The 23,288-nt window shown below is 37.6% G+C and overlaps 1 protein-coding gene across 1 annotated transcript in view; it reads right to left on the reverse strand.

Annotated features, from left to right (window-relative positions):
• Positions 1-921: 921 nt before the first annotated feature.
• Positions 922-23,288, reverse strand: part of GLT1D1 (glycosyltransferase 1 domain containing 1) — a 35,277-nt gene continuing 12,910 nt past the window's right edge. Inside the window, exons 7-12 of the mRNA XM_053471798.1 lie at positions 21,335-21,430; positions 18,207-18,256; positions 16,530-16,573; positions 15,624-15,744; positions 10,887-10,985; positions 922-1,738 (exon numbers count right to left, since the gene is read on the reverse strand). Coding sequence (XP_053327773.1) covers positions 1,583-1,738; positions 10,887-10,985; positions 15,624-15,744; positions 16,530-16,573; positions 18,207-18,256; positions 21,335-21,430 — 566 coding nt within the window. The 3' untranslated portion in view covers positions 922-1,582. The remainder of the gene's footprint in view (positions 1,739-10,886; positions 10,986-15,623; positions 15,745-16,529; positions 16,574-18,206; positions 18,257-21,334; positions 21,431-23,288) is intronic.

Here is a 23,288-nt window from a genome sequence, read left to right on the forward strand (position 1 = left end):
ACTACCATATCTTTTATATTGATATGCAGAGAAGGCATTCAACAGGGTAAACTGTCCCTTTATCTCACCAACCTTATCAAATTGGAAAAGGAAAGTTTCCTCAGGGGAGCTCACATATTTTTCGAGCCTATTACTCCAACATAATTGCATTTGCACCCATGTAGTCAAAAAGGTGCCCTTAGAGATCTCACACCTATGGACACTGCCTAAGACAAACTTTCCTTAAGTAGGGGGAGGTTTCACAAATTCTTCCTCCGCCTTTTCGAATATATTTCTTCTACCAACAAATGGAACATTATGTTAGGTCCTTGACTTCTAATCAATCACTTCCACAGTCCCTTACACTCACTCCCTTACACTAAAGGACACCCAAGCACATCTGTTCTCTCGTATCTATACTAAATTCCTCGTAACTTGCAAAATTTCATCTAATTCTAGTTGCATGTTGGAATAACAGATTTTCACTGTTATTCCAACAGATACAGATTTTCACTTTGGATTTTTAAATAACTTAGGTTTGTAGGCAAGAAGTTCAGAAAGTGTCAGTCTTCAGAGCCCAACAATGCCATCCTAGTAATTTATATTTGGTTTATAAAGTGGCATCTGTCTAAACAACTCAGCAATTAAGAAATGATTCACCAACTGTGAAGTTGGCGGAGTACACCAGATAATTATGATCTCTGGTATTTACCTGGGCTTGATTTGGCAGCTAAACATGGTAGGGTCTGTCTATATCTTGGACACAGGTCAGTTCAGTGCTATATGCAGGGATCTCTTCTTAAATGGTAATGAGGATCGGGATGTGACCCCTTTGATGCTACGTTCATATTGTCGTTACCCACCTTTTCAAACCAATAACTAAGACTAGTAGTTTCACATAGAAATCCCTATAGGACCAGTTACACACAGTAAACACACATACCTTTAAATAATTTTTATTAATTTACATGACTTTTTTTAGTCATAGAATATAAATGTGCATAAAACATTTTTACTACCCCACTATTTTAATTTGCTTTAGTATGCAGCCTAATTAAGTATAATAAAAGTCATATGTCTAAACATTTTGGCAGTTGAGACAGGCTGCATACAGAAGCGTACACATACATGGCAAATAAAATCCCACAATTGAGCACATCAAGACCCCAATTCACTCAATGTAATTGCACCTAGAAACATGTTTAAAAAAAGTCATTGTAAAACAATTAAAAATGCTAACTATATAAAACAAAAAAAAGCAATGTGTAATAGTAAAACACCTGAGGCAATATTGCTTGGACACTACAAAAAGGCTCACAGGATATGATTTGCTGGCAAATCAGCAGCAAAGGAGGTAGGTGTAAGCAGAACAGATGAGTGTTGTCTTCAATATTGTTTGTGCAATATAATTATGGTGAACACGTAAGCCACATTTATGATTTAACCTCATCACTGATAAAATATAATTAAAAGAAAGCCACAGCATGTCTCCTACAACATCAAGAAAAAGTTAAGAGGCATTTGTTAAAACTATAGATAAAATAAGTCTGTTTCAAAATGCCGTCAATTGCGTTTAAAAATAAAATATCTGTCTGTATCAGAGTCATTGATCTGTTTTGAGACATAGAACCAGGTTTTGATACTTCTCCCTTTCAAGTTCCCACGAATGGTGGGTCTGTATGTATTTTTTTGCATTTGAGACAATTTTTCTTCTCAAACCTGGTTCACACATCAGTCTTTTGGAGAGCTGGAGAAACTCCTGAAAGAGAACAGCATACACCATTAAAATGCACTATAGACATCAAGGTACTTTAGATGATCTATGTCAGACGTCTGTGTTTCAGGGAATCCATACTTTTCATGCACCGAGCTGTCTGGGAACAAAACAATCCTATAGAATTTATTTTGCGATGCATGTGGACTAGAATACAGACTCCAGGTTTGCACTGCTCTTAAAGCAACACCCAACTACCTCTCTCTTATCATAAGACACGCAAGATAAGACTGTAGTCACATTCATCATAGCTGCTCTTTACATACAAGCAAAAAAACTGCCTGCTTGGTATTCTCACATGTGGAACTGGAATACCGATGTGGGCTCAAAACTTTGCTTGGCCTGGCTCATTAAAAGGAGAGCACTGTACTTCAAGCCACAGAAGAGTTATATATATTTATAGTATGAAGCACACTTTGTGGCTTTGGGATGATTATAGCACATATGGTACTCGGTACATTTCCTGTAGTAAACCTTTTCTTAATTGTTTCTGGCAATAAAAGGGTGGAAAACGGTCTTTCCAAAATATTATATAATATAAAGCAAAGAGTTAAACGTAGTGCCACTGTTAATAGCTATGACAACCAATAATGAATGTTATAACCAAGGGCACTTATTTGAGGATATTATGAGATAAATGCAGAAAGGCAGCTAATGAGAAGAAAAATGCTCAATAAGACACGTGCCCAAAAGTAGATGAAGCCCTGGCTGGGTGATCACATTGTAAACCTGACTGGCTCTGTGACTGAAGGACAGCTGGTGCTGTACATTGTTTCATCTTTACTCAATTGGCTTTGTGCTTATTGCTAATGAGGCATCTTGAATACATTAGGAGGCGACATCTACAGAACCAAAAAGTGCTAATAATGGATGAAGAGAATCTGGAGAACGATTCTGCAACACTATACACTGCAGTTAACCTTCAGCATAAGTGGATTATTAAGACTGTGATCAAAGTAAAGTTACTATTAAGTTTAACAAAATACTAATTTCCTTTTTTTTCCTGCAAAATTGTACTATGTGGCAAAATAAGAAAAAAACCTGTATAAAACTCATGGATTAAAAATGAAACCCTGCTAAACATATACACATTTACGTGTGTAGGTATTTTGGGGAAGTTTGTATAGACTGCTCGATGTAAACACACACAAAAACACTATATATATCAGATGCGAACTGGGACATCCACAAGCTTGAATGTTGGGGTTGCCCTTGGAAATTTGGAACATTTTGCAGTTTACAGAAAAAACAACTTATGCAATGCACATACATAACAGCGAAAACTGCCAATCTACATGAAAGAAAAAAAAAAAATTTAAACATTTTTAAAGTCCTACTGATAAAGCCTGCACCATGAAATAGGGCAGGGTGACACGAAGGTGTGGGGACTAAGTAAAGGTTTCACATAAGATTTAATAGGAGTGGGGTTAATAAAGGTCAGCGTATTAAAAAAAAAAAAATTGGTTATATAACTGAAAGTGCTTTTGCGCCTGCGCTAGCGCTTGCCGCCTTTTTCGGGTGTCGCGTGCCGGCTCGCGGGTGTCTCGCGCTGCGTTTAGATAGGCTGCGCCCTGCCTCGCGCTGCGCTAAGGGCGGGAAAACTATCTATATAAGGAGCGTCCCTGAGGTGTTTGTTTTACTTACCTGGCGTACCGCCTAGCCGATACTGCACTGTCCTTGAGACTGGTGAGCAGTGGCGAAGCGGTGCGCTGAAGATGGACGAGCTAATGAAGATGCGCCCGCCCTCCCTCCCTTGATATTGTTGAAGTTGTTTTAAAAAAAAAAAAAAGAAAAGAAAATAAGGTATAATATATTGTCGTGGCTTTTATTGGGGTATGGTTACCCTATGATCATGGGGTGAACTGCTAATTTGATTTGGGCCAGCTGGCTTATAGGGCGGTTGGCAAGGTGATATGTCTAAGATGTGCTCTGGGGCTTATGCCAAGAGTTAAGTTTTGGTTAATGTGTAGTATCAGTTTATAAAGTTCAAGTTATGAGTGAAGTCTTTGTATGTATTGTTAAACTAAATAAAAGTCCACGGCTTGATTCATCCAAATTTTTGTTGTTGCGTTTTTATTATTACAATTTTGGATACAAAGTATGTGTTTTGTGTATGAGTGTGGTAACATGTCCCCTACAACTTCATGCTAGCTGATCACTCTTCCCATGGGCCAAAAAGCAGCCAAATCTAATCCAAATAGTTCACCTCACCACCCCAAAAGTCTCACCACTTCTGCCAACACTACTAAGTTAAATGTAAAGCCTTTAATGTACCAGAGGAGGCTTTATGTATACCCCATAAGAGTAGAGTAAAAACATCTTATTCCCATTGAGAATAAGCATAATCTTTCATCTAAAAGACAGCACTACATATGGATGAAGTTTTGCATTTGCATTACTTGGAAGAGTCATTATTTACCGCTGAAAAAGAATGCATTTGTGTTTAAATAACCACGTGTACAACTATATACATATGTGAATATTCAGTATCAAGATCTCTTTTCTTTGGGCAATTCCAGGGAGACCTGTGCCAGGAATATACTGTATATTCTCTTTGGTGTTCAAGGACCTCTCATACAAAGCTCAGTGTCAAAGAGAACTGACAAAGGCACTCTTATACAGACAACAGTTTGTGTGCATAAATCAGTAAAGTAAGAGGCATTATATAGCATTTACTACTGGAACAGGGTGCTTGACACCCACAAAACTTATTAAAAGTCCACCATATAACCAGGAATGATTTTGTCTTCTGCATTACTTATCAGTTGTACCATATCAGCCTAGACCACTCGCACCATTCATATGTGACACTAAGTGGACTAAAGTAGACTGCATCAAGTGTTTTTTTCCTTGACTTTTTTTTTTATTATTATATTTAAAGAGTACACAAATCTATTGAAATGTAGGTTCTGCAAACTGAAAAGTCCACTTTGATGAAATAACTTTCCAGAAAAAAAAAACCCCAAAATTAATTTTAATATCGTGTTTTACAAAATATTTCTTACAAGTTTGATTCCTTGTAGATTTAGTTTGGCAAAGGCATATTGCTATTATAATAGATGTTGAATGAGCAAAACAAAAAATGTCTTAAAATAATGAACACTTTATTGAATACAGTGCTTGATGATTAAATATACCCATTGGAAGAATTATGACAATAACTCTGTTGTTGCCCAAATGTATGATTTATCGTGTGCAGTTAAGCTTTCCTAAGAATAGAATTATGGGAATGATTTCCTTATTTACATAGTATGGATTTTCAAAATTAAGAAAAAGACAACAGCATGCATGACAAAGATCTGGCATATTTAGTATCATGCTCCAATTGCAAAAGTGGTCCCACCACTTTTTTTTTAGTAACAATAAAGAAACGCTTTCTTTTTGTAGAAAACTAGAGAGTGCCTGTTCATTTGCCATTTTTTGTATCAGGAGGGCGCTGGCTTCCCTTTTTTTTTTATTTATTTATTTTTTTTTTTTTTTAAATATAGCAAACAATTCTTAGTCATCGTAATTTTCCTTTCCTGGCTATCCATGGCAGCATTACAGTCATGGGCAAAAGTTTTGAAAATTACACAAATACCGTATTTGCTCAGTTATAAGACGACTCCCCAATTTTTTTTTTATTTATGAAATGCTGGCACCACCACAAAACGTATTCATGAGCGACGGCTTGGTGCCCCTCTCACTCCTCCGCATCAATCATCCCTGCACACAATCCCTGTGGACAATTTAAGGTTTTACGGTCCTTCATAAACCTTGGCATGGACACTTTGTCTATCCCTGGAAAATCTGCAGCCATGGGGAACCAGAAATAGACCACCCAGAGGAGATTAACCCTCCCTAGTAGCAAAACGCACTGTAGGGACATCTTAAAAAAAGGTACATGCACAAAGATCCAGGAAGACCAATATTAACTATGGCTACATACTTTTTTAATCTATACCTGAACAGCATGGGGGGGGTGGCACAGTGAAGCCGGGGACCAGTGTGGCGTGAGGACATCGCATGTGGAGTAGTGCTGGGGTCAGAAGGAGGGAAGACCGCACGCTTCCTGATCTGCAGAGTCAGTATGGCAAGTCCTTTGGGGGGGGGGGTTTGGTGTTGAGTGAAGGGTGTGATTGTATGCCAGGCAGTGGGGGGGCAATCAATATTATTATTAAAGACAGCCATGACTATTAGTGTAGCGATTACACCATTGAATCAGATACACATACATGGCCTGTGTGTATGTACTTTGGTAGATGTACAAACAGGTTCTAAATAGTGCAGAATTATTATTCACTATTTGTCTGATAAACATGATCAGAAAAAAAACAACTTTCAGCTGCTGTAGAGAAAGCCTTTAGACTAGATGGCTAAAACCTACATGTCAATGTGAAAGCCAATAATTACTGCCAGTGACTCAAAAAGGCATCTTCCCCATTAGTAACATTTCAAAACAAAATGCTGCTTTTCAATTTGCAGCAGAAATGGTAAATACAGTTCATATAGAGTAAGTATCTGAATAAAATGTTTTACATCAAATATATTGTTGCTGGCACTGTATGTTCCGTTTTAAACCACTATAGAGACCATTTTTGTAATACCATATTACAAATAACATTGGAACAGTTTATGATGTTTATTCACTAAATGGAGAATTAGCAGGAGATAAGCGATTTTAACCCTGACTTGACTTTACATCATGATGGTCCAACCCCAGTGAGCTCCTGTATGATGTATAGTTAAATTAGTGAATTTGTCAAAGTATTACTCATTGAATTATGCAGGAAGCCTTCTTGCGGGGGGGGAGGGGGGGGATTGCTACTGTTGGCCCTTCATAATACACACTGAATGGAACGTGGAACTACCACTCACCTACAACCTTTCCCTTTAGTGAACAGAACCCATTGGTGTCAATATTAAATTCAATATAGACATGTGTTCATAAGAAAAACCTGACAAAACCAGACGGACAATCTCTCGGTCTGAACCTTCCACACTAAAAATTCTAGGCGGAGACCATTCAGTAATAATTGAGGTCTGTTAAATTATATAATAGCCAAAATTATTTTCTCTACAATATGGAAGCAGATAATCTATCATCTCATTTCTAAATAAATCTGATCTTTATAATGCTGGTCAAGAATGCTTCTCTTGTGAATTGGAATTATCAGTTTGTTTTTCTAGGACAGTTGTAAAAACAACCTCCCAACCAAGGTGGCCACTGTAGACTGTCTGGAGTGTCGCTTTAAGACCTTGCATTAGCACATTAACATACAAACATATAACATTCCCTTTTCATAGATATGCAATAGAGGTAGAATTATAAAAAAAAATACCTTTTTATAAAGGGAGATGGATAATTCTAGAATAAACCGACACATAGCAATTAAAATGTGGTCAGGAAAACAGACGCAGGGACTTCCAGTATACATGGGGCTCCATGGCCCATTAGAACATATTGTTGTACTAAAATGTATTTATATATTTTAAATTTACATTATAAGTACATAGCAAAGAAAGACACATAATGCACACTGTTGCAGGTGCAAGCAACAATTATATTATTTGTTTAACCACAACACCAAAGTTGTGTTTGAAGTGCTGAGGTAAAATACACCCGACGTTAAATCTTATAATAATATCGATGTGTTATAAACTGGCATATTTGGCTCACAATCCACCACCATACCCTTTAGGCACTTTAAGACACACACTGTCTGCTTCTACAAATCCATTTGTGAGGTACAACTTCACCCCGTAAGCAAAAAAGGTATCACAATCCCCATGGTGAAGAAAAAACATTGTATTGCAGACTATAACCAGCTGAGGGCACTAAAGCAGCACTTGAAAGTCCTTTTATACAAGTAGTTTTTTTTCATTGAGATGTTTTAAAGTACTGTGTTTCCTAGTTAAATAAATTCTTATGTAGAAGTATGCATGAGCTGAATTGAGTTATGTATAGGGAGAGGGATATTAACCCCTTTGTGACAATGGCTGATTTTATTTTTTGTACCCTCCGTGACAATGCCTTTTTTTTTTTTTTTTTTTTACATCTCTGCGGTGCTCGTGTTTAGCTGGAATTTTCTTCTTTCCTGTTTACTGAACCTACACAAGTTATTTATATATAATTTTTCAGGACAAGAAGGGCTTTCTTTAGATGTCATTGTTTTGATTGTATTATATCGTTTACTTTACCAAATTTTAAATATGGTGAAAAATTGAGGGGGGGGAAAAAAGGACTTTTTACGACTTTTACTTGAAAAATATTGTATTCATCTATAAAAGCCAACGGAAAAAAAGACAGCTAAATGGGTTCTACTATTTGTACTGCGTTTAGAAATACTCAATTTTTTATATTTGTTTGCATGTTATGGGCCAACAATTACAAGTAGCGTTTTGCCATTATAAAACCACTTTTTCCAAATCTGGTAATTCTGACCCCATGTGCTATGTAGAACATCTTTGAATATAATTCCTACCACACACATTTTACTTCAGGTGTGAAAAAAGCTCCTGGTATATGTCACTGTCACACAACATCCCAATATGTGTTCAGCAACATCTCCCGAGTACAGTGATACCCATGCATGGGTTTGTCGGGTGGTTTGGGGATTAAAAGGCCACATTTGGGAAGTATGCATTTTCCAAATTGGAAATGTGGTCATCCTGCCGCCTATGTTAATTGGGACATTGTTGAACCCAGCCAATTTAATTTACCCCATCAAGTCATACATTCCTGAAAACTAGACAACTCATGGGCATTTAACATGCCAGTATTTTAACGCTTTCCATGCGGGAATTATTTGAAGATAGAGCGCTAATTTTAGGACTTGCTCATAAAATAAACATATATATATATATATATATATATATATATATATATATATATATATATATATATATATATATATATATATATATATATATATATATATATATATATATATAGTGACAAAATACCTCTTAACTTGGAATTCTGTCCAGGAATCTTTGCTCATACACAGTCTTCCAGGTTGCAGAGACAGCTCAGACACAAGGAAGGTTAAATAAAAGGCTGGTGCCTGTTTTTATTTTTTAAGATAGGCAAAACAGAACAAAACAAATCGAAAACAAAATCCTTACTCTTATGAGTGCTAACTAAACAAAGTTCTCCAACCTAACTGCGGTTGGACAGCTTATCCATTACAACACAACCAGGCTACATGTAACAGCAGCAATCAATAACATAGCGGCTTTCTCCCTCTCTCGCTCTCTCTCTCAGGGAGCCAAATTATATCTCTCTGCTCAGATCCAGAGGCTATTTAACCGCCTCTCCCTTTAATTAGTGAAAACAGGCGAGTACTCATGAGAGTATGCTGGAATCTCCAGACTGGATTCAGATCTGCTGTTCCTCTGCTGCTCAAAGTGTGGAGTGGGGCACTGGCTCACCCTACTCTCCAAGTGTTCCCAAAATACACAATTAACATGGAAGCAATAATTCCAAACATCTCCCTGGGGCAGGTAAAAAAGGGAACCACCCTGTAAAAGGGGATATATATACTCACTCCATTAGTGGCTTTTTTTTGTACCTGGAAGGTTCTCCTTATGGTGACATGAGTGGACATGAGTTATTTTTACATGTTACCATTTTTCTTATTTGTGTTAAACTATTTTTATTTATTTATTTATTTTACTAATCACATTGTAATTAGAAAGTTGGGCTCCGAAACTTTTAATTAAAAAGTTTATTTTTTTTAAAGGATGCCGCCATCTTGCCCCTGATGCCGATCTCAGTGTTGCTGAACACCTCGACATTGAGGCATTACAGCAACATGGTTTGGGTGAAGAAAACTATCATTGACCCGTGACGTGCCAAGTGATTCAACTGTTGTCAAGGGATTATTAAGTGTTCCCAATCACAAAAAGGTGCGTGATGTCATCAGGCACGGTTAGGGGCGCCTCATGTTAATAACTTGCACAGTAAACTGTGTATTGTAATGACACAGTGTGGACATTAGTTTTGTATAATAAAGCATCTCGAAATATAGTTTTAGTTCTGCATACATATATCAGGATCTGATTCTATGTATTCAATGAGTCCAGGTATTCTCCCCATATGGCTACTGGCCACAATATAGGGAAGTGTTTTTGATATAAATAAAACTATTTTTGCTGATAATGTACTATTCTCAGAGCCCTAACCATAACACTTTATTTTATCCTGACTTGTGGAATCGCCTTTAAAAGTTGCACTCGACAAGTTATTTTTCATGTCACTTGACGTTATCGTCATCAACAATGAAACATGTTGCATTAAAAAATCAAATCAGCTGTCAATCAGAAACTAAATCGCCAAGACCTCATTCACTAGTTCCCTTCTGGGGGTTTATAAAGTCACATCAGTACATAAAGAACATGCATTGACAGCTTTTACATTAAAAGGTTCAGATGTTTTAGGCCGTTTAAACTTGAAATCCTCCAGGTCACTGCTTACCATACCTAAGCTACGTAGTAAAAAAAAATAATAAAAAAAAAAAAAAAAACGCTACACATTCATAACACTTTCTAAAGTGTTTTTAAAAACTTTTTCTCCAGTTAATCATCTGGAATTCTAAATGCGGTCAACATTCAGTCAGCTTTCACACATATTTAGAAATTGTATCCTATTTTCCTTTAAATATAAAAAAGCATTTTCAAAACCTTTGGTGAGTCACAAACCAATTATTATGAAGAAAGGCAAAAGACCACATCTAATAAGTGTAATTTCCCCTTAGAAAAGCAAAATTCTCATCTCAAGTATTGCTTTTACTTATGTAGGTAACTTCCCCTGTTTATTTCAGCATATGCCTTGAAGAACATTTTTATTTGATTTCAAAGTTTTCCTTTGGCGAGTAGGCTAGATCAATACCTTTTACTCATTCTGTGCATTTTTAGCAACACTAACTAGATTTGAAAGAAACATCCTCTTCTAAGTGTGTCCTTCCAAAGGACTGCCAAAAAAGTAAAATCAAAATTGGTAATATAAAACACATGAAATGTAATTGTTTTTATTTTTAAGAAAACAAATGTTTGCTGTAGACATTTCCAATACATAATTAATATATTAAATTTAATATAGATTATAGAGATCTGTCCAATGATATACTCTAGAAAGTAGAATTCATATTACCTGGGGCGTGAAAAAGAGCAGTCCGTTATCTCCATGCTTTATTATTGCAGCATTTCCAGGTATATCCCTTGCCAACACTGGAACTTCTAAATCCATCGCCTGCGTGATACAAAAGGTAAGGGGTAAAAGGAAAAGTTAAATATTTTATTGCCATACAATGACCTTCATTTCATGGAACACAAATGATCTTGCCTTGTTCTCTTTATTACAAAAAGTAAAAGTGGTCTTATTGTTTGCAAGAACAGTGCATCCAGCATGAACAAGCAAATAAAAATGGGTAAGAGTACCCACTATCCAGCATCAGTGTGTGTGTGCTATGTTTATATAATTGTTTATTACACACTCTCATTACAATGCTATGAAGTAAGAGCGCTTAAAAAAAAAAATAAAATACTGCATTTTGTTAAAATTATAAAAATGTATTTCTAAAAGCATTCTTACTTTACAGTCTTTTATACACTCACTGGCCACTTTATTAGGTACACCTGTTCGACTGCTTGTTAACACAAATAGCTAATCAGCCAATCACGTCCAATGAGCCGCAGTTATGGTCGACGAAAATGCCATGGCACTGGTGGTGGAGTGAGGGACATTTTCTTGGCACATTTTGGGCCCCTTAGTACCAATTGAGCATCATTTAAATGCAACAGCCTACCGGAGTATTGTTGCTGACCATGTCCATCCCTTTATGACCACAGTGTACCCATCTTCTGACGACTATCGTTTATCGCCTCCTAAGCTCTTTTAAAAATGGGTGTCCGCCACCATACAGTGTACACACCGAGCCCCTGATGCCAATCACGGTGTTGCTGAATGCTTCAACATCAAGGCATTACAGAAACACCGTTTAAGCGAAGAAAACGATCGTAGATCGCTTTCTAAGCTTGTTCAATGTCGTACCTGGCACATCACTGGCCGTTAAGGGGTTAAGTCTGTAACAGTGACTAGGTATCTTTATAAGTGTCCTGTTAGAGACCAAGTTGATTTTATGTATAAACCTGAACTTTTTGTTTATAACACCCTTATAAAAGAGTGCTTACTATTTTAGATATACCGTATAAAAGGGTGCCTGTTGAAATAAACATTCAGGACATGCATACTATACAGAAATAATAGTAAACATGGCAAAACAGTAAAATGTCGAACAGTTCCAGGGGCGCAGATAGTGGGGAAATGCAGCAAGGACACCAACTGGGGATGGGGGAAGGAAAACAAAATGTCAAGGGTCGAGAAGCAAGAGAGGGGGCCTGGGGGTTTGTCTTCCTTCTCTAGACTGTCAATGACGGAACAGTCTTTAAACAAGATTGAGAATCAGCCTGCGATAGTGTTGGACAGAAGCCTGGTCCCTCCTCAGCTAGAACCTAGCGGACCATAAAGCACGCTTAACACAACACATTAAGCGCCAGGCATCTTTAATGGCATCTTCCGTGTGATGTACTGGGAAAAAGGCCATACGGAATACAGTGGTAGAAGAGGAACTTATTCTCCACATAATTTATTTGGTCTATTCACTGAAGGGACAGTTGTCAGCAACATTTGCAAGACATTCTGGTTTAATTCATTTCACCTCACAAAACATTGTGAAAGACTGACCACAGTAAATGGCAGCTGCAGAAGAGGATTGATGGCCCTGTATATGATATAATCAGCAAAATGTCTTCAAAGCCTCCTTTCACATTGAACTATATTGTATGCAGGGCCAGCTCAGCTCTTCTTGCTGGAGAAATTGTGAAGTGAGGGATTTGAAACCACACCTCTCATGCAAAGTCTCCTTTTAATGAATAAACTTCAGGGTTCACAATAATTATTTAGCAAAATGACACTCCCAGTACAAACGTAGAGATGTCTCCATTACGATGCACAGTGGGCAGTGTTTGAAACAGCACAGCTTGCCAGGATTGGTGGATGCATCCCCCTAAATCCATACCTTCGCTTCGTGTCTATCCTTGTGTCAGCCTGATTGATCAGTCTAAAGAGTCTCTGCTGTAACATCAGATGGCCCTGGAACCTGCTCCATGGGTTCCTTAGTTCTGATGAGCTTATTGATCACCGTAGAGGACCAAAAGTCCAGTTTCACTCCCTCCAGCTGGTGTTCCCCCACTAACTTTACTGGCGTCAGGCTTGTTATAGCAAAGTAGATTTCTGTTGCCCCCCAGAGAACAAGTATTGTAATAGCCCACCAGTAAACACACGATTAGGTTGATAAAATATATGTAGCTACACTCAGTAAACAGAACAACATTTATGGGGAATATTATAGAAAAAAACACTATAAATTGAAGAAAAACACCACACTGCTGTCCACACTCAGATGTTAAACACTGCTGATGTACATAAATGTCTCTGCTGTATAATACGGTATAGTTCAAGTATGTAGTTCAAGGGGAAGGGGAGACAAATCTTTAAGCTTTTTGTGCTAGAAGTGCTTATGTACAATGCTATTTGCACATATACTGGGATCTGCATCCATTTCAATGTATTCAGGGACATTCTTACAAAACCTTAAAAACAGGAAAATATAATTTACTTTTATTGCATATTTTATATCAGTTGTCTTTTAAATGAATTGTGTTTTGCTTATTTTTATTTGATAACTACATCAAAAAGCAAATGATATTGGAATTAATAAAGAATATAAAGGTTTGCAAGCATTATAAATAATATTCATTAAGATGAAAATACTTTTCTGGAAAATAAGATCTGATATATGACTCGACCAGTTGCAGCTACGAGTACTTACTATGTTGATAAAGGGTTAAAGAGAAACAAAAAAAAACTAATACTGTGTATGGAAAATGCGGCCAGCGGCAATCAGCATTGCTCTCTTCTCCATTAATGAAACACTTCCAGCACATATTTTGAAGATGTGACAGCCCTAGAAATACATTGTGCTATTTTTATACAAAAAAAGCATTTTAAATGGAAAACAAGGCTTCCTACAAAGCATTCTTATGTCAGGCAAATAATTAGGACTGTAGTTTACCAGCAGCTCCCATAATACTAATTTTAAAAAGAATCTGGGCATTTCTAAATGCTACTATTAACATAAAAAAGATATTTCCTGGTGTGAATACTTTGTATATTGCTAAACAATTTTACTTAAAGGGGTACTGTAACAAACAAGAGAAAGCTTAACATTTCAGTAAAGGGATTCTGACGTGGTGGTGAGCGTGGTAAACCCTCAGTTTCTGAGTGTCTGGATGTATGTGTTGGTGCTGAGTGTCTGTGTATGACTTAGTCATCCCTGGCACCCCCTTGGCTCTGTCCCTTGGCAGGTAGAGTCATATGAGCCCATCATACACATCACCCCACACGCTCCCATTGACAGCACCTACACTGCAGACAAAGATCACAGGTCGCACACTCCAAAGGCCAGCCCATCCTGGCACCCATATTGCACACATATCGCTTACCCCGGCACTGTGATTGCATCCACAGAACTGCCCAGCACCAATAGGCCTGGTCAAGCACTCAGATCGCACACATAGGTCTTGCCCTAGCATTGAGATTGCACCCACAGAACTATCAAGCACCCATTGGACTGGCCCAGCACCCAGATTGCACCCATAAGACTTGCCTCGGCATATCTCTCACCTTTTAGTTTCTCTCTCCTCTTTCTGTTTATCTCTGCTGCTCATTCTCTATCTCTCCTCCTTTCTCTCAATCTTTACCCCTTTCTTTGATCCCCTCTTTCTCATTAGCTCTCCTGTTTTTCTGTATAACATGTCTTCCATTTCTCTCTTCCCATTTCTCTTTTTCTCTCCCCTTTCTCATTAACACCTTCTTCCCACCTCTTATTGCTCCCTTTTATATCTCCTTTCTTACCCTTTATTTATTCCCTTTCTTGCCCCCCCCCTTTCTTTCTCCTTTTCTCTCCTCTATATACTTCTCTCTCCATTTTCTAACTATATTTCCTCTGTTTCTCACTATATCTCTCCCCTTTCTTCCCATCACTTACTTTTCTGAGGTCCTACGGTGGAAGAGCGAGGCCTCTGCATCACTGCTCCGTCCGTCGCGGTGCACTTGCACTAAGGCATACACAGACACTCAGCACCAACACACATAACATACACAACCAGACACCCACACAAAAATACCAAAATACTGAGACTAACACAACCAAACACACTTTTATTAACATACCCAAACAAAGACACATATTCACATGCTAACACACCCAGACACACACACTAACATACCCAGACAGGCACATACACTATAAGGACAAAAGTATTGTGAGACCTGACCATTACACCAACAGGGACATTTATGACATTGCATTCTAACTAGATAGACATTAATATCTCTTCCAGTTCATCCCAACGGTGTTCGATGGGGTCGAGGTAACGGCTCTGTGCGGACCACTGCAAAAGAGCAGTGAGGGCCGGTTGGAAAAAGATCCCCAACCAGCTCTGCTCCTCTAGTGGATCTGCTTGTGGGCACCTCCAATGCAGCGGACTGGACTGCCCGTCCAGTCCACCGCAGAGGAGACGCCCTCACAAAGATCTTAGCCCCAGGCCGGCGCCTACTTTGCCCGGTTTCTGTGATCCCACACCAATTCTTGCTAATGCGTACAGAATACCACTGAACAGCATGAACTGATCTTGTTGTCAAATGTGTTTTGGGGACTTCATAGATTCCATTTAAATAACCAGTTATACATCAAACCTTAAAGCCATCTGTATTTTGTCCAGGCTTCTTTGTATGTAACATTAAACAATAGCAACGACACCATACCTCTAATACAGCTGCTGACATCCCTTCAGACAAAGAGCTGTTCACCACCGCAAAACATCTCTTTATGACGGCCTGGAGATCTTGTTGAGGAATTTCCTGAATAAGGTAAACACCGTTTACGCTGCCAAAAGAAACACAGGATAATATTTTTTAATAACCTCTGACAAAGCCCATACGGGCTCAAAATGCATTGTTTTCAATGGGTTTAGGGACCGCCCATTGTCCCTAAGGGGTTAAAGACTAAAGAAGAAACACACGTGTATATGTAAAGCCATAATCCTAAAACTGTAAAATAATGTGTCTGAGTAAATACTATTTATGGGGCAACTACACCATGGTCACATGCTCTTGCAGCACCATCATGACCCCACCTGCTGACAGCATGGCTCGCTCTCGTGAAGCCAGCACTATTGGCTGCCACAATTTCCCCATTCGTCGGAAACATTAAAAATGGTAGAACAGATTCAAATTGTATCTTTTTAAAAAATATGAAATTTTAATTTGCAGGGCCCTATACCAAGGACTGGAACTTACTAGTAGATTTTAAACAATATAGTGGGAGAAGTAAATATTTTAAAAGGTTCATCAGGAGCAAATGCGCTTAATTAGTTCTTTATTATACAAGAAAATGAAGAAAGTTACTGTATAAAGCTAATCAATTATTTTCGAAATGTTTAAAAGTGGATGTTGTACCATTTTAATATCTTTTTAGTGCTACAAAGCAAAAAACATATAAAAAATGGCCACATCACCCAAGAAGTTAAGCTGTGCCTGGCCACTTGAGTTTGGATGAATGTCTCTCTCGATTTGCCGCAAAGGCAACAAATGCAAAAACAAATCATATCAGACTTGGCATCTTTTATGCCAATTAAAATTTAATATTTAACATCCAGTCTGTCTGCTTACTTGTCCAGTTTTTTTTTCACCTCCTTTGTGAAAACAGGGTCAACCTGAATATAAAAAGGAGAAAATGAATGAAATAAGCCCGACGGATCCTAATACTACGCATTCAGTGGAAATTTAAACAGACAATGCAAATACCCCAATGATTATTTAGGCAGTAAGCATATTATTCTGATAGGAAGCCGTAAGAGCACTCTACCTTCTTCCATTTATCTTCACTTTTGAATTTTTATGTGTAGCGGGGTGGAAAGGAACGCAAATAGAAAATTGGATATTCCATATTTTATAATGAAAACATATGTTGTGGAATTGGACTACGGTTGTGCAAATGATCAGACAGGAAAATCACATTTATATCTTCCTTGTAAAGTCTTTGTTTAAAGAAAAATACCAAGGACTACAGACGCGTTAAACAAAAAATATAGAAATATTTTGAAGACTGGCAGACTAAGTGTACATTATTTAAAAGATGTCTTGTTGTTCTATGTAAAATCTATATTACAAACATCACAGATATAAAATACATGCAATAGGCACTGAAAAGAGGTAGCTAAACAAAGCACATACTATTAAAGTGGCAGTAAAATGTATCAGACAGCCTCAACAAAATGCATCCTTATTAAGTACTTCATGTTCTTAGTATTCAGAACATTCTTGCCACTGATCCCGACTGCTAGAAAATAGCTAAGAGGTCTCTTGAAATTATCATATGCATTAAAATGCATATGAAGGCTGTAGTGTCCCTTTAAGGGATTTTCACCAATAACTCTATAAATTGGTAGTTCTAATAAGTTGCACCTAAGCAGGAAAACAGGGAACTATTAATAACCACCAATCCCCAACTATTAATAACAAGGGAGAGATAAGGGAAGTTTTAGCCCCTGCTTAGACTCCTGTGAAGACATACCATGGCATCTAAAGCAGGTAATGTTCACAAGAAATCAGAATATTGTTTACCATGAATTGCAAGTCAAAAATGCCACCTATTATATAACCTATTAACTCTAGGAACTCTATTCAGTGCATGGAAAATGCTTCCATACCTCAAAGTACTTACATATGCATTGTTTGTTTATAGGGCTCCTGAGGACACTGCTATTTATTATTTGTACGCTTCATGGCAATGGCATTTATAACTAATTTAGAATGTAACTCTTTTGTGTACGTTTAGCTTTCTTCTAATTTACTATATCCATACAAATTATACATTGGGTTTTTTCAGGAAGGTTATTTAGATACATTTGCTTTGATTACATCATCTAATTTACTATAAAAAAAAAAAAGTTTTTATGTTTATTGCAAGTTATAGGGCAATAAGTACAAGTAGCATATTGCTATTTCAAAGCCTTTTTGTTATCAAATCTGGTCATTCTGCCCCGTGTCCTATTTGGGACATTTTTGAACTCGGCCAATTTACCCCATGAAATAATACATACCCCCATGGGTATGTCAAATGCCAGAATTTTAACCGTTTCCATGCCAGGATTTTTGTGAAGATACAGCGCTAATTTTAGGACTTGCTCATAAAAAAAAATTCAAAAAAAAAATTATAAAAAAAATCCAAATTTTTATATATTTTTTTTTACATTTTGTTGGAACTGGATGGTTCCCCTGATGGCGACAATACAAATAGTTTTCCAGTTTCTGGTGTAAAATTGTTACATATCAATGTGCACTCACCATTGGTCCAATAATAGCCAGGCAAACACTAGGATCCCTTTTGTGCCATTCTGAAAAAAAGTGTATTTAGAAATAAAAAAATAAAAAAAACACTACCATCAAATGAGATTGTCTCTATATAGTGTAAAATCTGTAGTGTGAATAGACTAAGCACTCTCATATTAATAGATTTGGGATCACGCCACACCATATAACACTGTGACTGGACGAAACAGCAAGGTTTCTTGTGAATTTAACATGTACGCAAGCAAAAAAAAATATTTAAAAAAAAAAAATATTTAAAAAAAAAATCACAGTATAAACCAATTGAATGTTCCCCCCTGACTGCTAGATGTATGACTTCATCTTCATTTACACCTCTTATATAGAGACATATGAAATAGACATAAATAGGGTCCCTACACTTTGTTTGTGGGATGTATAATCTCACAGAAAGGAATAAGTTACTCAGTAATGCATCCCATATAGACAGGGCAGAACCTTACATGTGAAATGTATGTGTCCTGGGAATAAAGATCTAAATACTGACTCACCTGTGTTTAAACAGAACATATTCTTAAATGGAAATTATCAAGGGAAGGCCTTTATGAGTCAAGTGCTGTAGAAAATCAATAAATAATAATAAATGTGTTAAACTTCTACTTGCCTGCGAGGACAATGGTGTGGGAGTAAATTTGACCATTGGCTGTCATGTTGTTAATTCAGCTGTTTTGCAGTTAAAATTGGACTTAAGTCTAAATGTGCAATTTTTTTGATGTTCATAAACTTCAATTCACAATATAATTTGATTTAAGATGCATTAAGACATTAGTAAATGGAAACTGATTATCGCTAGTGCAAGTTAGTTTTTCTGTGATTATGTTTCTATGTCAGTTCATCAGGAATGAACGATTCAGTCATTAGTTCTCACCTGAGGGGAGCTGGACGCAGCCTCTACTGTAATTCAAATATGAAGGCTTATTAACTAAATGAACACAACATATCACTGTATAATACAACGTAAAATAAGGAAACAACTCCACATAACCGAGAAGCGTCCACAGTTAGTCGTCAGGATCCAAACAAAGTTCAGGAATGCCAAAGGCGAGAATGCAGGATATAAAATCACTAACTCACTGTATTAAAAGGTGCTGGTCTATGTAATGTGCTGGATTGAAACTTATAACTAAACGCAGCTTCAGAAATATAACTCGTAGTATTGTTGAATGTCCTAAATCTTTAACCCCTTCCTTTTGTGGGACATGCTTTAATGTCCTTGAAGAGCTTGGTTTTCTATGCCAACAGGAGACACAATGTAAAATTTCCTACAAGAGAGGTTCCTGGCCTCTACAATGCCCAAAGGGGATCTCTGGTCTTGTTGCACTGCTCTGTGAAAAAGAACACTGCAAAAATAAACGCAAAAAAGTGTACCCCTTCCAACAGACATGTATAATAAAAGAAATCTAGAAAGCCCATCAACAATGGTCTAGTTTGGAAGGTAGAGTTTTGTTGCACATCATAAGAATGTATATAAGTTGTTAATATACTCTGGGGATGTTGCACTTATCTTGCAGAAGAAAGGGCGTGCAAACAAGTACAGCTTTTATGGCACACACTTTAGAAGTGGTTTGTGGGGAAATAGCGGTCTGCATTTCTGAAACATATACTTTTGTAGGACGGTTTTGGAATTTGTCAATGCTAGAAAGGCTACAATCCAAGAATGTCAAAAATAAAACCTGCAATAAGCAATGTGCACTTTTTCATATTTGCCTATAAATGCCAAGGAGACATTAAAATTCAAGACTTATAAGGTGTTTTCAAGACAAGAAAATTAATACTTATAAAGTTGTATTCGACAAACGCAAGAGTACAACGTAAAAATTGGGAAAAGCTGTGGTTTTTGTTAAAAAAATGTAAAATCATATGTATGTCTATCATTTCAAAAGGATGCCCCACTTGCCCGGATAGTTCCATTATATCAATTGTGTTGGTATTCTAAATAAGAGAGGGAAGGTGCGGTTGAACAAAGATATAGCAAAAGGGCGGAAAATGCTTCAATGCTCAATTGTTATAAGTAAGACAACATTTGTCATCGACAGTTTAATATACATTTTATTGCAGGAAATACCATGTCGTGTGACACAAAAGGATCAACGGATACCATAAAACTTAAAATGATTTCAATAAGTGCCTATTCATTACAGAAATAGTTTGCAGAAGAGTTTAAGGGTCAACACATGCAAGTTTCTCCAACAAGAGGGGCAGCACTGAACCTGCATAATTAATAATGTAATGAGTGACTACACAGAATGCTTGCTGATTTAACTATACATTATACAGGGCCAGTGAAGCTCTAACTGCCACAGAAGCTTACTGGGATGGTCCTTGCCTTCATAATTAAAACTGCAACTCTGCTGCCAAATCTGCTCGTTTATATTTTATGTAATTTATGTAACTTTGTTAAACAACTCAATTTTAATTGGTAGGGCATCTTTAAGTAACTAGATAATATATCAGATCTGTTCATCTTTCACAGTAATAGCAAATGGGGGGAGTGCCGGCACGGGAGATTGTCTAAGCGCATCCCTCAGACGTTCACCGGCTGCGGCGATGTGCGCGTAAACAACCTCCGCTGCCGGCACGTCTGCACGATGTGCTTTAACAATCTCCCTTGCCGGGAATTCCCACGAGGGGAGTCCCGGCAAGGGAGATTGTTAAAGCACATCGTGCAGACGTACCGGCAGCGGAGGTTGTTTACGCGCGCATCGCTGCAGCCAGTGAATGTCCGCACGATGCATTTTACCTCTGCCCCCAAGACTTACCAGAGCAGACTCCCGGGTGTCTTGCGGGGCCGGCGGGGGACATCTACGCAATACGCGTATACAACAGCATTGTGTTTTCTTCACAATAAGGCAGTCACTGTTTTTTTCCAGTTTGACCAAACTACCCAGCAGAAAAGGCCATTAGTATGAAATGCTTGGCAGATAGGAAAGAAAAAAAGAGTTGGAGCTAAAGATGAAAATGAGAAAGAAGGGGGGAAATTAATGAGAGAGAACAGAATAAAATACTTCTGTGGTGCCTTTGTAGATTTCTGCATACTGTTAAAGACAAAAAAAACACTAATAAAAGTTGAGTAACCATTCACCCACCTGCAAATGCTTCAACCAGATATAGCGGATCTTTTACTCTCCTGAGGCCGCATATCAAGAGAAAAATACTCAAACTTCCTGGAGTCTGCTTAATTCCTATAACAAAGATTGCAGGATTTAAGTAAAATATGTAACAACAAATTGGAACAAAATTGGATCTTGTTTCCAGATTTCAGCTGTAGATGGACTTGTACATCTTAATGGGTTGTGAGCATTCCAACATTATCCTGTTATGTACCTATTCCCACGTCACTTAATGTTACATAGTACATAGCTTCATGGTGCCCCTTTCAAATGCATGGGGGGGGTTCTGCTGAACCCCACCATATGCATTTGCCCCTTTCCCCACTCCTCAGATATTTGGCATAACGAGCACATCTCCTGCCAAGCTATATACTTACAGGCAGTCAGCTCTAGTACTGGCTCAATGAGTGTTAGACCAGGTGGTCTAACACGACCCCCCCCCCCCCCGGATGCATGCACAGAAAGAGCTCTCACTAATTGCAATGCAAGCACTTTCCTGTCGCTGATTGGATGCTTCAAGCAGCCAATTGTTCAAGAGGCTAACCGGAGTGTCCCTTTAAGAAGAAAAAAACCCATATATAACTGCTACTTATATTTTAACTAACCAGTCTGAGTTAAGCCACAAAAGGGAAGCGAAACATGTTGTGATGTCAGGCATTATGGATTAAGAGAAGTCAACCCTGATCAATAGGGCAAAAAGCTTTGAATTGGATCTTTCACTTTTCAGATTCTATCCAGCATTAATCCATACAGCCACATAGATGTTTAATCGCATTTTACTTAATAGCATTCATATAAGAGAATCTGTTATTTCTGCTGCACACCATTTGGATTTTGCACCATGTTTTAAACTGCTGCCTTGCTCCAGAAAACGTGTTATATCTCACTACTGAACTAACATTCTGCATTCCAATTCTTTACCACACGGGCATTTGCACGAGATATCTGAGCGCCGGAAAATAATCTGAACGGTATCATTAACAACACAAATGATGGACAGATCCCTGCAATGGATACAGTTAAGGTTTTATCTCAGATACAGAGGACACTTTTAATGGCAAATTACAGATTGATGCCTGGACTGAAAACGAGCTATGTTTAAAGAATGTTTTCATCTTCAGATGTGTTAATAATGTGTAATCCATTTAGATCCCAACTACACACCTTTCCTATCATATCTTCTTTTACCTTCTAAAGTAGCTTTATAAGGAGAAGGATGTGAAAGCGAAGCATAATCCATCAGTACTATTCAGTCCAAAGTTCTTCGGTCAATGCCCTCATTTATATCACCCCCCTGCAGTTTACCACGAGAGTGCATTCCCAGTATGGCACTGCCACCTTTGTTTGACATACAGAAACATCATGTACCATTTTATCAGGCGGTATTCTCCCCGTGCGGTATTTATATTTTGTAACTATCTATTTTGTTCTCAAGTACTGGACTGCATTCCTCAAACTTTCCAAACAATCTTATGAGTCTATTATTTTCAAGAGGTAAAAAGCTAGATAGCTCTTGAGAAGATACAAAAAGAACAATAGTAGGAATGTCTTTGCTTAGGCAAGCTAACAAAACATTGCATGGATTAAAACATAAAAAAAAATAATAATAATTGCAAAAAAAGTGCTCGGCATGGCATAGCAAATTAAAGCTTTATAGAGAATGGTAGTAAATATCGATCGTGCCAGTGAATAAAGCAAATGCATTTTCAAGAAACACTTCACAGAAGTGCCAATGCAATCAATTGTTCTTGAGTTCAAGAACAAAACGCAGCATAAGGTTCCAGTTTGATATGATTATACAAGTGCTGTCCTGACAAATAGGCAGTCATTGGGAATTTGTGTGTTTCGTAGTAGGGTGAATGCGTTGGGCAAACCATGCGCAATACAGTATAGGAAATGGCAACAAATACCGCTCACACTGGAGAAAGCC

Source organism: Spea bombifrons, chromosome 1 (genome assembly GCF_027358695.1).
Source record: "Spea bombifrons isolate aSpeBom1 chromosome 1, aSpeBom1.2.pri, whole genome shotgun sequence".
Lineage (NCBI taxonomy): Eukaryota > Metazoa > Chordata > Amphibia > Anura > Pelobatidae > Spea > Spea bombifrons.